The sequence below is a fragment of the Tursiops truncatus genome, chromosome 10 (genome assembly GCF_011762595.2).
Source record: "Tursiops truncatus isolate mTurTru1 chromosome 10, mTurTru1.mat.Y, whole genome shotgun sequence".
NCBI lineage: Eukaryota > Metazoa > Chordata > Mammalia > Artiodactyla > Delphinidae > Tursiops > Tursiops truncatus.
In genome coordinates, this window is record NC_047043.1 from 81,753,272 (window position 1) to 81,768,618 (window position 15,347).

Below are 15,347 nucleotides of genomic sequence, written 5' to 3' on the forward strand. Positions count from 1 at the left end.
TTTCAGTAGCACACCTTTCATTTATTGACCTATGTAAAAAAAATAATAGGTCTAAAAAAGTCAGAACAGTAAAAGAATATGCAAAAGGATATATCTGTTTCTAGAAGGCTATACAAATATGCAAAAAGGAATAAGTTATTTTTTTGCATGTCTTTTTGTTTTCCAAATTATTTTCCCCCAAACTTCATTTTCAATGATACAAATGACTAAGGACCAGTTTAACAAATCAACTTTATGTATATATTACATGCTTTGGAATATAGATAGAAAATGTTCCCCAAAAGTTGTTCAGAAACTTCTCTATTCACAATATGAACAAGAAAACTGTATAAAAGAGGGGGAAGGAGCACCTTTTATGGAATTCTGAAGCAGAGTAAAGATGAAAAAAGAAGATCCATTTAGAATATGGAAATATTTGTTAAAAAAAAAACAACAAACCAACCCAAAACATCCAATGATATACCATAGCGAATTATTTCTTCCAAGGAAAGTATGAGGTAGTTTTAGCCTCATAATTAAATTTACGGCAGCTTGGAAGGTTTTCGTTTTTGTTTTTAATGACTAATTTTGCTTTTGTCACTTGGTGACTTAGAACTACCTGGGGAATCCAGACAATATGCTTACTCTTCAAATGTTCACAATTTTAAGGCACGCAATTCATCTAAAATGATGTGGTGTTCGTGGTTTTTTTCTTTATATTGTGTTGGGTTCTTGCTGTATCACCTTAAAATACTTTTTCAAACTCTTGGTTATAAAAACTTTCCATATCAAGTCTGCCATTGCAATGACAGCTGCGTTGGAGAGTTACCAGCCTGAACAATAGCTCATCATGCCATTGGAGTAGAAAGCAAAAAGGAACTCAATGATAGTGTACCTTAGAAAATTCTCCAAGCAGAGTTTGTCAGTTACGTGGTGGGCTGCTTCATTTTTCCCCAATCTGCTACCATGAAGTTATATTACAGGATGCTACAGCCATAAGTCTTTCCAGAACCCATTTTATGGTGCTTATGAAAACCATCACTCTTGATAATAGCCTAAAAACATTTACACTCATTCAGGAATTCATGAAAAATCCAGCTTCTCTTCAAGTAATTTTCTAATACTGTCTAAATTGTTCATGTCCGGGTAGACATAGTATGTAATTCTTCACCAGCTCACGAATTCAAACTTTCCGATGGTGAGCAGTGACGAGCTTCTGGCTTCCCTTCTCTCGTCATTCTGAATTGTGCTCTGAAATCTCCCCTGTCCTTCTTTCCTGTTGGAGACCCTGAACGCACTTTTCACAGTTTTGAGGTCTGCCTTCAACAACTTTTGTTCTCTTAAAAAGTGCTTGCTCTTGGTAAAGGCTGAGTCCTCCTTGGCAATGGTTCACATGTGGTCTTGACCTTGCTGTTAGGTTAGCACCTAGACTTGGAAAGGTGGGTTGTTGTTCAGGGGTTTTGTGTGGCTTAGTGTGTGATTCACTTCCGGGGTCACGGGAGTCCTCTCTTCCACCTTGGATGCCTTTAGGTTTCTATAGCCAACAGCCTTCTGGGAAGACGAACACATTTTGCAAGGCACACTAGTGTGAGAATGCAGTGCTCGGTCAAGAGGCTCAACTGCAGTTCAGACTAATGTTCCAGGCTTTGAGTCTTCGTGCCAAAAGAGCCTCTGCTCACTATTCTCCAGGCTGTCTTCCAGCAGGTTTCCCTCTGTATTGTCCAGTTGACCAGTCTCTGTGTATGGTCTATGAAAGGAAACCAGAAAAGTTACAACTTGTTGTCATTTTTGTTCCCAGGGTACAAAGATTACTACACTCAAAGAAGTTAGTAGAAAACACCGTTAAGAAAAGTATCCAAAACTTGGAAATAAAGGCAAGGGATGGCTGTGTGTTTTTTCAAGGTCATACTGGAACATGGTCTAACAGGCCCATGCAAGGAGTATTTACTTCTCCTGAGAGATAGACTTTTGTCTAAGTTACATTTACCATGGATGAGGACCCAGACTGTGTTAAGTTACATGTTAACTTGGGGGTTTTTGTTTGGAAGAAATACAAACAACTTCTGTCTAGTAGAAAGATTACGGTCATAGTTTTATTGCCCTGTAGGATATTAACTGGTTTTGTATTGAATTGAGTAGTCTCATCTCAGTACTCTCCCTTTCAGTGTGTGGGATTCAGTCTCTTGAATCATCTGGGAACCAGCTTTAGCATTCTGTTAGTTCTCTCATGAATGAGTTAACTAAATCTTCGACATATGCTCATTTTAGGTTTGTGTGAGAGTTGTATTTTTGACTTTTGAAGTGTTTTTGACAGCTAGACGTTAAGCAGTCTTCAACTTAAGGGAAATATACTAGATGTTTTTCTTTGAAACAAAGGAATATACTTAAAGGGAGGCGAGGGTACCTTGGGACATATTTTACATCCTTAGGGTGTATGGGTCAAGTGTAAATTGGAAACAGCATCACATAAAACAATCACAGGCCCATTTGGAAAGTACATCCAAAAGAAGGCATCGTGTTATACAGACCACTCCAATAAGCAAAACCTCATTCCTGTAATAGTAGGTTAGAATAGGTTAGATAGTTAGTAGCTTTCTTTTTATTTTAAACTCCAATGTCTTTTAGTACAGGTGAATAAAAAGTCCTCCGGAAAAGAGCTTCGGAAGTAAACACTATGCAAAACCAGATATTTAGTGTTTTTTTCTAATATAAAAACAAAAGCAGATTTCTGTAACTTCACACATCAGTCAGAACAAGCAAAGCTGCTGCTAGGCAAGAAGCAACACACCGATCCGAGGGACTGTACTTACTACAGCTGGCTACACTTAAAAGAGAATTGAAAACTGATCTCATTTCTGGAGACACAACCATTCTCCGAGACAGAAGCCCTTGGTTCTGCCTAGTAACAAGGAGTGTTCAATAAGGAAGAGGATAGGAAATGGAAAACAGGAAGTAAAAGAAAAAAAGTTATTTGAAAACACAGTTTGCAGCAGCAGAGCCAGGAATTTGACTATATTACATACGAGGTAGCAGAAGAGACTTCAACATTTCTAATTTTAGAAAGTTTATGCTGCTAACAGTTATACTACATCATACAAGGAAAAAAATTTTACTGGTATAAATTTGTAGCTTTCTGTAGTATTAAGACCTGGACACTCCGAGGTAAGAATCTCTAAATAACATGCACTTCATTTTTAAAAACATACTGATCTACGGCTAAGCATTTCAAATCTTCAATTTAAGGGCAGATCTAAAGTTTTTTATCTTTATCTTGAAACCCAATTTTTCTCTTAGTTTAATAATTACATTTTCATAAAAAATAACACGCAGTTTTAGAACAAATTTCTAAAGCTTTATGGAGTATTGTTATACTTGCCTTATTAATAGGTCAAGTTAAATTGATCAGACTGTACATGATAAAAATAAAATCCGAAACGGACAAATGGGTAGAAATAAGCATTCCCATAATTCTCTGGGATAGGAGGGTACGTTGGCAAATCTTTCTAGTAAGCAGGAGCTTAAAAAATATGCTTTTCAATTTAATCCATTAAACCAACTTATTGGAATGTGTCCTAAGGAAATAATCTAGAATTCAGACAAATATTTTGCACAAAGTATTGTATTTTATTTACAATAAAAAAAGAAAGAAAATTCAAAAGCCATTTAAAATCAAACTATGGGGAACTGCATATTTATTGAGCATATTTATTGAGTTGAATATCATATTGGTTGCATAAAATAAGGTTTAAAGAGTTTTGTAAAAAAAAATGGGAACACATTTTCTACAGTGCGCTCATATTATGTGCACACGTACACATACACAATAGGGGTCTTTAAATAGTTTCTAATTTCCTGTATATCATGCCCCTTCTGACTCTGCTATCAAGCCATGTTGGCCTGGCTGTAATAGAGGGACAGACTTTGTAAAAACAGATTGTCTCTAAAAATGTTGAACACTTCCTGAGTCCTATGAAAGTGGTGTTAAGGATATGAGAACGGTCTTATGCCCTGAATGGTCTGTTTTATATCATTTCTAACTCAGTCAACAAAAACAAAAGTGAAAGTATACAAACAGGAAAATTATTTGCAAATGTATTATACAAAATGATTAGAACTGAATTGAAAAAGTTCAGCTCAAATTTTGGGCCAAAGTCTTCCTGCTCTTAACTCATTTGCAAGCATTATTTACAGAAGTCCAAGCTATCTGACGTCCTCTGAAGTATATTTTCATTAAAATTCTATTTTGAGCATGCCCTTTGTTGAGTTGAGACAATTGGCCTAATATTTCAAGCCAAGAAAAACTTTTGCTAAATATGGAAAAGAAAAACAAGCTTTTGGGGTTGAATTATCTCCAATTTGCTTAAAACATTCAGTGCTTTAGTAAGAAACTAACCTCAAATTCACCAGTATTCACCTTTAAAAGTTATTGTCTATGTAATAAGCCTCCTATGCCTGACGCAATCTGACTTAAAGAAAGCAAAATTAAATTTTCTTAAACAAAAACAAAAAGAAACAGAAAATGCTTTACTTCTTGGCACCAGGGGTACAGATTACATTCTGTGAGAAGGTGATGGAGAAAAATGACCGCTTCAAGTTTAACTCCTCCCATGTATGCAAAGAATTGAAAAACCAGAGTTTGCAATCTTTTTAATAGTCACATTTTAACAAAGTGACCTTGTCTATTTCCTCTAAATGTTTACAAAGAACTACTATGACAGACACACAGGACAGCTGGCTGCGTCTGTTGCTTCTTAATGAACATAGGGTTAGACACAAAAAGGCAGCAAATGTTTGAAATCAAGCCCACCAACTGTCTATGAGGAATCTTGGTATGAACAGCTTTTTCTGGGATAGAGATATTTTTCCTGCAAGGTTCCAGAAAAGTCTTAACTGGGTATATCAATAGTACAGTTTCAAGTATAGCAATTAAAAAGAACCCTTCAGACACAAAATTTAATGTACAGGACTCTAAGAAGACGGTCAGATTTGAATGAGCTAGATTGAGCACCAGTGAGCTTTTTCTTAAAGGGCCAGATATTTTTGGCTTCGTCGGCCATAAGATCTCTGTTGCAACTACTCCACTCTGCCCTCATAGTACAAAAACAGCCATAGGTAACATGTAAATGAATGAGCATGGCTGTTTTCCAATAAAAATTTATTTATAAACATAGGTGGCAGCCGGTTTTAGACTATAATTTGCCAACCCTTGAGCTAGATTACTTAGCGTTCATAAAATAAAACTGGATTCCTGAATTCTTTAGACCAGGAACAGGGTACTGAAAGTTTTACGCATGCCTTTCTCACCTGCCTGGAGAGGGCAAAGGATTATAGACGTTGCCATAGCAGCTGGTGTAGGAAGAATGTGCCGGGGTCTCGTATTCAGATAGCCCTATAGTTAGCTGGGTCCTCCAGTTCCCGGAAGCATTTGTAGAAGACACTAGAAAGAAAAATGAAAAAAGACAAATTTAGTGGGACTGTTCAAAGTGAGAATTGTTTAGGCCATTTAGATGTACATTAATCAGCTGTGTGCAGAGTAGAGCTTACGAGCCAATGTTGGGAACCAACAGAGTTCCTATTCCAATTTGGTTACTTACTGGCCGTGTGACATTGGGCAAATAGCTTATGCTCTGTAAGCCTTAGTTTCTTTGTCTGTAAAGTGGAGATAATAATATAAATATATTCTGTATAGGGATGATACCAGGATTAAATAACCTAATTTGTGCAAATATTTAGCACTGTGCCTAGCAATAAATGATAACATTATTGTTATAAATGTGAATAAAGTTAATTGAAAGACATACTATAAAAAAATAACCCAAAAGACAAGCCAGAAAAAAAAAATCTCATATATTGAAAGAATCTTCCCAGTGTCCCAGTCAGGCTATGGTGGCTGGACAGCTTCATAGGCTCAATTGTAAAGGTAAGATGACAAGTTTGAGTTTTTGGAGACCTTTAGAGGAAAAGCATTCCATACGTTGCCTTGTTGAGACTTGCCCGTTCCCCAGCCAAAGGCAATATTGGGTCACTAGCAGCGTCAAGGCACATTTTTGCCTTTTAAAAAGAAGTTTTGGGGGTGGGGTAGGGAGGGAAACTAGTATAGGAAAGATTTCAGGAAGAAGAGATTTAGTTCTTCTGCGGGACTAATCTGTAACAAGACAAGGGTATACACAAAAAGGAATGAAATAATGCCATTTGCAGCAACATGGATGGACCTAGAGATTACCATACTAAGTGAAGTCAGTCAGACAGAGAAAGACAAATATCATATGATATCACTTCTATGTGGAATCTAAAAAGTGATACAAATGAACTTATTTACAAAACAGAAACAGACTCACAGACTTCGAAAACAAACCTGGTTACCAAGGGGAAAGGTGTGCGGAGGATAAATTAGGGATTTCGGAGTTAACAGATACACACTACTGTATATAAAATAGATAAACAACAAGGACCTACTGTACAGCACAGGGAACTCTACTCAATATTTTGTAATAACATCTATGGGAAAAGCATCTGAATATATAGATACACACATATACATGTAAAAGTAAATATATATAGGCATGTATAACTGAATCACTTTGCTTTATACCTGAAACTAACACAACATTGTAAATCAATTATACTTCAACTAAAAAAAATTTTTTTTTAATGGTTAAAAAAAAAATAGACATGGGCATCATTTGGGAGCAAAACCCAGTGAATGCCTCATCGCTGGGTGTTTGCTGTCCTGTCTCTGAAACCATTCCTGCCCCATGCCTGGGCTGCATAACGCCAGGCCAGTCATCCACGACTCAAAAACCCCACACTGTTCCTGGAGCCTCTTCCAGCTCTTTCCATTTCCTGCTCCTGGAGGCCAACCTCTTCCTCTTCTCTCTCACACCCACAAAGCACATGTGACAGTGTGAGACAAACACATTTCAAAACTCATCTGTGGTCCTGCATGCCACAAGGCTTTGACTCAAAGATGTAACATTCCCACTTTAAGCTTCCAGGAAGGTTTCATAACTCAGAGGCGTGGTGGTTAGGATGTCTGAGCTGTGACCGAATTCCTACTCTGCCACTTAACTAGCTTGGGAGCTCGGGCAGGGTCATTTAAACGCTCTGAGTCAGAACTGCCTCAGCTGCAAGAGTAGAATAATAATAATACACATAACAACAGCACTCGTTATGTAGAACTGCTGCATACATTAAGTGGGAGAGTACACATAAAGCGCTGAGCAGGTCGGGTGGCACAGGGTTAAGTTGCCAATAAATGGTGACTGTCCTTACTAGTAAAACTGAGTCACCCAGAGAGCCTTTAGGTGGCTGGAAGAGATTACAAACCCCCTGACTAACCGGCAAATAATCGGAAACTGATCTCTCTATGAGAATGATGCGTGCCTGTTATAAAACATTTCTGTAGCTATAAACTGTAGACAGGAATGAGGAAAATTCCAAAAGGGAATTCTGGGAGCACTGATTCCATCCGTCTTAGTCCTTAAAATGTGATGCCTTTTGGCCTATGGGGCCAAATCCTGCTGGTATCAGCAAGGTTCACACTCTCACACTGGGTCCTGGAAGTGTTATCTCCCTTCTCACCTTTGCCCCAGTCCTGAGCCACCGGCCAGGAATGTTGAAGTTTCTGAGTTACACCTGCTTCTCCCTGGCCATCCACATGCACCCCAGCCCTCTTCCTTTGGTTTCTGCACGTTTCTCATGCAACACCCAGAACTTGAGGGGGAAGAAAGGCATTCTCTAATCAGAGCCACAGATAAGAAATAACTACAGGAGGCTTTTCATATGTTAGATGTGGTAATAAATGGGAAGTCCAAAGCAGAAGTCCAAAGTCCTGGACAAATACGAGAACACTAGAACCCAAATAGAAATCTCCATGGAGATGCCTCTTGTCAACAACATTAGGAAACTTTTAAAGGAATACTTTTCACCGAAGATCACACAATGATTCAGGGATCCCTGAGCTATGTTTCACTAAGGTGTCGTGCTTGAAAGAGGGGGCAAGACTCATGACCTCGGTTTTTCACGTGGTTTGAGAATTCAACCATTTCTTAGAGCTTTAATGTTGCTTAATTTTCATATATTCCTCTGGCTGCTAAGTAGACTGTGAATTCATCCAGGCCAGGAACTGGCTTGAAACTGGATGCTCAGTATCTACGCCTGCTTGTTTGCTGAATAAATGAAACCCCGGGCAGACTCTCCATTTAGGCCCCCATTTCTCTCCTTAAAGTATGCCTAGCACAGCTGGAGGTATGCAGTAAATCCTCCAGGAACAGTAGTGGAGTTAGGGACCAAAGTCAACACGTGAAGAGAACACCTCTAATCCAAATTATCTTTGAAAGTCCCTTAAATCAACCATAAAGTGGAATACATATGATTACTGAATTAAGACCTGCAAAGTACTTAGAACACTGCCAGGAACAGTGGTTAGTAAATGCCACCTCCTATCAGACTCATTAGAAGCCTTACACAGAGACCTGAGCATTTGGAATGAACAGCCTTTAGATAATCCAATTCCTAGTTGTGAACAGGGAAAGATGTATAATATTGAAGTATAGTTGATTTACAATGTTCTGTTAGTTTCAGGTGTACAGCACAGTGATTCAGTTTACGTATACATATATATATATAGGTATGTCTGTGTGTGTGTGTATATATATGTATATATATATATATATATAAAATGTTCATTTTCAGATTCTTTTTTTTTTTTTTTTTTTTTTGCGGTACGCAGGCCTCTCACTGCTGTGGCCTCTCCCGTTGCAGAGCACAGGCCCCGGACGCACAGGCTCAGCGGCCATGGCTCACAGGCCCAGCCGCTCCGCGGCATGTGGGATCCTCCCAGACCGGGGCACGAACCCGTGTCCCCTGCATCGGCAGGCGGACTCTCAACCACGGCGCCACCAGCGAAGCCCCATTTTCAGATTCTTTTCCCTTATAGGTTTATTACAAAATATTGAGTATAGTTCCCTGTGCTATACAGTAGGTCCTTGTTGGATATCTCTTTTATATATAGTAGTGTGTATCTGTTCATCCCAAAGCCCGGAACACTTTAAAGAGATGTGATTGTCAACGGAAGACCTAGAAAAGATAAAAATGTATGAAAGCCCCTAACCCAGGGCAGCACAGAGAGTAGGTGCTCAATAAATGTTTGTTGGACTTGAATCTGTGGCTCTGCCCAATGGCTACCACTCTCCTGACCTTGGGTCCTGGTCTCGTGACCCTTGAGGGGAGTTGGTTTGGAGTAGGTGGGGAACATGAGGTAAATGAAATCTGGATATCAAGCGCCTCTGCAGTATTCTTACCTGAAGAGTAGGAAGACGCTCGGCTGCTTGGAGAACAGGGTACCTGCAGCCCGGCAAAGCCCAGGCTTCTCTGCGATCCCCTGTCCGAATCAAAGCTAGTCTGTGTGCTGTGGCCCTGCTCCTTTTGCCCAGAGGCCCGCTGGTACCAGCCACGCAGGTGCTCTGCCACTAAGGCCTTGTGGATGTTTTTGGTGATGTGCTCTGACTTGGCAGCAGCCTTCCTCGGCAGCCGGAGAGTTGCATACGGGTTATGGGGCACCTGGTCGACCTCGTCTTCATGAAACGACCTGCTGTAGTCCCTTGGGTGGTCATATCCATAGTGGGCGGAGGACCGGTAGGAAGGATTGACACTGTACTGTCCTTCAGTGTCGTTCTCGTAGACGTAGCCACCACTGTAATACAAATCACACTCTGCATATGGCGTGTACCCGGCAGTGTAGTAACTGGAAGAAGGCTGCTCCTGACTCTTTGAGTAGACGCCATTCTTCAGACTATCCTTTTGTGCTAGGTTGGGCATGCTTCCTGAATTTGAAGTGGAAACGTTCTGTTTCTTGGACCTTCTCCGACCCCTGGAGCGAGTGTCCAGAGTTTGGGTGGTGTAACAGGATCCGGCCACGGGTGTCACGCAGTAATACTCTGTGCTCGACTGGCTGGTATAGGAAGACCCGTCATCCAGGATTTCTGTGCTGCTGCTTCTTTGGGATTTGGAGAGGGAGAGAAATGGCTTATCGTGGTCCATCTCAGAGAGCAGATGAGACTGGGACTCAAGGCTTCCACTCCGCTGGCGGCAGTGCTGAGATGAAGATTCGGGTCTGAAAGAGGAGGAAGCAAACTTGTAAAAGACAAACAGGGAAAGGAGGACCGAGGGAAGGGAAAAGGACACCACGTTGAACGATTTAATAGCTCCTGAACTGCACTAGGATTTTTAAGGTTTCCAAAGCTGAACACACAACAGAAACCACTGGGTTCACATGGTCAAAATGAGAAAAGAAATCAATTCTGTCAATTGGGCAATCCACATCCTTCCTTGACAATAGGGAAGATAAACTGATGCTGTATAACCTACATCAAAGCCTAAGAAAAATCCCACATGTCTTTGGAGGGTTCTTTCTTCCAACAGGATAGCAGGATACATAGACTAGGGTGAACACAGCATTTCTTGGGGAACAGAGTCTGGCTTTGACATTGGAGGCATCTGGGTTGAGTTACGGCTCCATCATTTCCCAGCCGTATGAATGTGGACAAGATATTTAACTAATCTCCCTCCCTCCTCTGTAAAATGAGGGAAAAAACAGTATCTAGTAACTCCAGTCAGACTTGTTGCGGGGACTAAATAATATAGTGCATATAAAATAGCACGGCCTTCAGTAAACACTTCAAAATGTTGCTACTGTCATTATCTTCATCCTCACCATTGAATAACAAATGGTAATGTCCAGTTGGAAAAATTAAGGCGCAAAAAATCCAGTATCTACCCAAACCATGTACATTTTCAAGCACATTTTCTTGGCTCACATATTTGATCTGTTAAGTGCATAGAAAGTGTAGAGCCATAAAATAAAGTCCCACTGCAGAAAGTGATTAAAAACACAGTGAAGGGACTTCCCTGGTGGCACAGTGGTTAAGAATCCGCCTGCCAACGCAGGGCACACGGGTTCGAGCCCTGGTCCGGGAAGATCCCACATGCCGTGGAGCAACTAAGCCCCTGCGCCACAACTACTGAGCCTGCGCTCTAGAGCCCGTGAGCCACAACTACTGAGCCCGCGCCTAGAGCCCATGCTCTGCAACAAGAGAAGCCACCGCAATGAGAAGCCCGCGCACCGCAACGAAGGGTAGCCCCTGCTCGCTGTAACTAGAGAAAAACCGCGCACAGTAATGAAGACCCAACGCAGCCAAATTAAAAAACAAACAAACCACAGTGAAGTAAAACAAAACCTTAAAGCAAAAGTCAACAGAGAGAAAGCGACTGGAATGAAGCCCTCTTACTGCAAGTGGCTGCTGCTGTAAGCGTTCCGGGTGAGAACAGGTGTGGTGGGCACGCTTCGCCCTCCCTGGGGCCGCCTCTCCAGAGTTCTGTAAGGACTGCTGTGCGTCGACAGCATTTCTCTGTGACAGTAAAAAAAAAAAAAAGAATTCAGGAAATGAGGAGCCGCCTAACATTTCTGGCAAACTTGTTATAAGCTGATTAGAAACTTACTGGAGCGGGGAGGGATAAATTAGAAGCTTGGAATTAACAATACACATGACTATATATAAAATAGATCATCAACAAGGACCTACTGTTGAGCACAGGGAGCTCTACCCAATATTCTGTAATAACCTATAGGGGAAAAGCATCTGAAAAACAAGAGATATATGTATATGTATAACTGAATCATTTTGCTGTACACCTGAAACTAATACAACATTGTAAATCAAATTTCTCCAATATAAAGCAAAATAAAAAGAGCCTGCTGTATAAAAAGATAAATAACATTCAAAAAAATAATAATAAAATAGAATTAAAAATAAAATAGATAACCAACAAGAACCTACTGTATAGCACAGGGAACTATACTCAATATATATATATATTTTTTTGCGGTATATGGGCCTCTCACTGTTGTGGCCTCTCCCGTTGCGGAGCACAGGCTCCGGACGCGCAGGCTCAACGGGCATGGCTCACGGGCCCAGCTGCTCCGCGGCGTGTGGGATTCTCCCAGACCGGGGCACGAACCTGTGTCCCCTCCATTGGCAGGCGGACTCTCAACCACTGTGCCACCAGGGAAGCCCTACACTCAATATTCTGTAATAACCTATAAGGGAACAGAATCTGAAAAAATTACATCTAGGTATAACTGAATCACTTTGCTGTACACGTGAAACTAACACAACATTGTAAATCAACTATACTTCAATTAAAAAAAAAAAGGAAGGAAACTTACTGGAAACTGAAGGAATGGGAACATAAAGAGATAACTGGGAAAACTGTCTTTGTGGCTTAGTATCCTGGTGCATCATAGATGAGTCTTAGGGGAAGCACAAGTGATGTGACTCTGAGTCATAAATATGGAGGAAAAAACTAAAAGACTTTTAAAAAAGGGTGTATTGAATAAAATAGATTGGAAGCAACGAGAGCAGGAAATCCTTTCTCTGTAAAGAGCCTCACAGCAAATATTTTTGGCTTTGTGGGCCAGATGATCTCTGTCGCAATGACTCAACTCTGCCCTTGAAGTAAGAGACCAGTGTAGACAATATGTATGTGAATGGAGGTGACTGCGTGCCAATCAAATTTGACCGTGGACACGTAAATTAAAATTTCATACAATTTTTATGTCACAAAATATTACTGCTTTTGATTTCTGTTCCAGTATTCAAAAATCTAAAACCATGGGCCATACAAAAATACTCTGCAGCATGAATTTGGGTAGTGGACTGTCATTCACAGCATCCTTAAATCACTTTGTCCACTTTCCAGCACAGTGAGAACACAATTTGAAGTTAATTTTTTAATTAAAAATGACTTTGATTATACCTCACTTGTTACAAAAGCATGTCAAGTTCATTGCAAAAAAGTTTAAAAGTACAGCTGAACATTTAAATGTCCATAATCTGGTGCCTCAGATATGTCAGAACACTAAACATTTTCAGATATTTTTACTAAGCATATATACTTACAAGCATTTACACTTTTATTGGGATTAACACACACACCCTATTATATATAAAATAAATAACCAACAAGGACCTACTGTATAGCACAGGAAACTATAGCCCATATTTTGTAATAACCTATAAGGGAAAAGAATCTGAAAAAGAATACACACACACACACACACACACACACACACGTATGTATAACTGAATCACTTTCCTGTATGCCTGAAACTAACATGACATTGTAATACAACTATACTTCAATTTAAAAAAAGCATTTATACTTTTAACAACAAAAAATGAGATCTTACTGTATATTCTCTTTCAAAACCCACTTAAAAAAATTTGATTTAACATTTTATGTCACTTAATATTCACCTACACTGTTATTTTAATGAGTTTATAGTATTCCAGTGTAAAGACTGACCATAATTAAACAATCCACTAGTTGAGCATTTGGGCTGTCTTCATTTGTTACTAGTATAAACAATGCTAGTTTAAACAAAGCATCCTGTAGTTAATTCAAGGGGAAAAATTCCTAAAAGAGAAATTGCTGGATCAAAGAGCAAACCCATCTTAAGCGCTTGGGGATGAAGGCATAATAATTTTTAAGATAATGATTTTCCCAGTTATAATTCCTCTTGCTGAAATAGCTTTGTTTTCCCTAATATAATAAACACACTTGTCCAGTGTTATCTGATAGGACTTTCTTCAATTATGGAAATGTGCTATATCTGTGGTACCCAATATCAGCCATCAGCCACATGTGCCTATTAGGACTTGAAATGTGGCTGGTAGGACTGAGGAACCGAATTTTAAATTTTATTTACTTTTAATTAAATTGGACAGCACAGCTCTAGACACCTGGATCTCTATTGTTTAAGGCAACAGTTTTTAGATGCTAATCTAAAAACTTGGGCCAATGAGATGAAAGTTTTCACTGGTCTTTGACAAATTAGAAATATAACAAAATGTGGGTTTTCTTTTCATAAGCGAAAAATTCTTTAATCTAAATAATCTTCCTTTATTTTGAGACTAATTTCCATCTTCCCTGAGATGCAATATAATATTGGCTAAAATCACATCACAGGCTTTGGAGTCAGGCTACCTAGGTTCAAATCCCAATTCTGACATTCACTAGTTGACAAACCCAACAAGTGATTCATGCTTTCTCGTCCTTGGTGTACTTATCTATAATTGGTAAGGATGGTAGTAATACAGTCAGGATTGTTGTGAGGATTAAATTTATTAATACATATTAAAACACTTCAAACAGTGTCTGGCACATAGTAAGTGCTCAATAAATGTTAACTTCATATTATTGTTATTATTATTATTACAACGATGACTGTATTTTGGATATGTAAATGTCTTTTTTTTTTTTTTCATGAAATCGTAGTGCTGTTTGTTTGAACGTTCTGATTAGGCAAAGTAAAAAGTTGGTAATCCTACCTTGAGCCCTATGTAGAAAGAAAAATAAAACTAGTATTGATCCCTGCAGCCAAATTCTGGGAACCATTGGTCTGTCATCTTTTAAAAAGTTATTGCCCTGTTGTTATTGCCCTGATAATATTTACTTGAGACACTTGAGAAGTTGTATTAATCTACTTTACAGACTAAAAATGTACTGAAGTCCCATTTTCCTTTGAAAGTTCAGAAGTCAGTTCTCTCAGTTGGTTTGGAAGAGTGGTATTTAATGACAGTTTCCTGAAACCGTGGGTGATGAAACAGAACTTTGGACACTATACCCAAATTCAGATTATAATCAATGTTCCTATAATTTAATATAAATCAAGTAGACTTTAAAATCAAGGAAACACCAAATACTTTTCAAAAGATCTCTTTAAAAACACTTCCACTTGTTAGCAACAATAAATAACTGGGTTAGTTTGTATGCTTTGGTTTTACAAGATAACACTTTCTGAAAGAATAAAAAGGATAACGCAAAAATGGGTTGACTATTTTGGAGAAAAGATCTCATAGTGGCAAGGCATTCACCTCACTGATAATGTGACTTCTTACCTGGACTGTCTGGCATCCACAAACTGTTCATTGATGGACGACTTTCTGAAATGGATTCTCTCAATCCCGAGAGACTTGGGAGGAAGAATTCTTGGAGAATGAGGTACCGAACTTGATTGCTGCCCAGCAAGAGTACAGGTGTCACTGGCTATAATAAGTAAATTGAATGAAAGAATAAGTAGATAAATAAAAAAGTAAACAAATACCATGCCAAAACCTCCCAAAAAAGAAAGTGGAAGATTTGTCTGGTGAGCAAAGTGGTCTTCCAAAGATGATATTTTTTAAAGTACATACGTTTCAGGAAATTTATTTTTATATTTTATACAATAGAAAAAGAATTACTGAATGTTCTTGTGGGGCCTGACCCAACTTATGCCAACTCAATAGGTGGCATGCTGAGCAAATAAA

The 15,347-nt window shown here is 39.2% G+C and overlaps 1 protein-coding gene across 8 annotated transcripts in view; it reads right to left on the reverse strand.

Annotated features, from left to right (window-relative positions):
• Positions 1-214: 214 nt before the first annotated feature.
• The window catches only part of FRMD4B (FERM domain containing 4B), a 334,665-nt gene continuing 319,532 nt past the window's right edge, over positions 215-15,347 (reverse strand). For all 8 annotated transcript variants that reach the window (XM_019947581.3, XM_073787546.1, XM_073787545.1 and 5 more), the window contains 5 exons: positions 14,940-15,087; positions 11,268-11,387; positions 9,282-10,093; positions 5,284-5,416; positions 215-1,726 (listed from right to left, as the gene is read on the reverse strand). In XM_019947581.3, the coding sequence (XP_019803140.2) occupies positions 1,606-1,726; positions 5,284-5,416; positions 9,282-10,093; positions 11,268-11,387; positions 14,940-15,087 (1,334 nt within the window). In that variant the 3' untranslated portion in view covers positions 215-1,605. The remainder of the gene's footprint in view (positions 1,727-5,283; positions 5,417-9,281; positions 10,094-11,267; positions 11,388-14,939; positions 15,088-15,347) is intronic.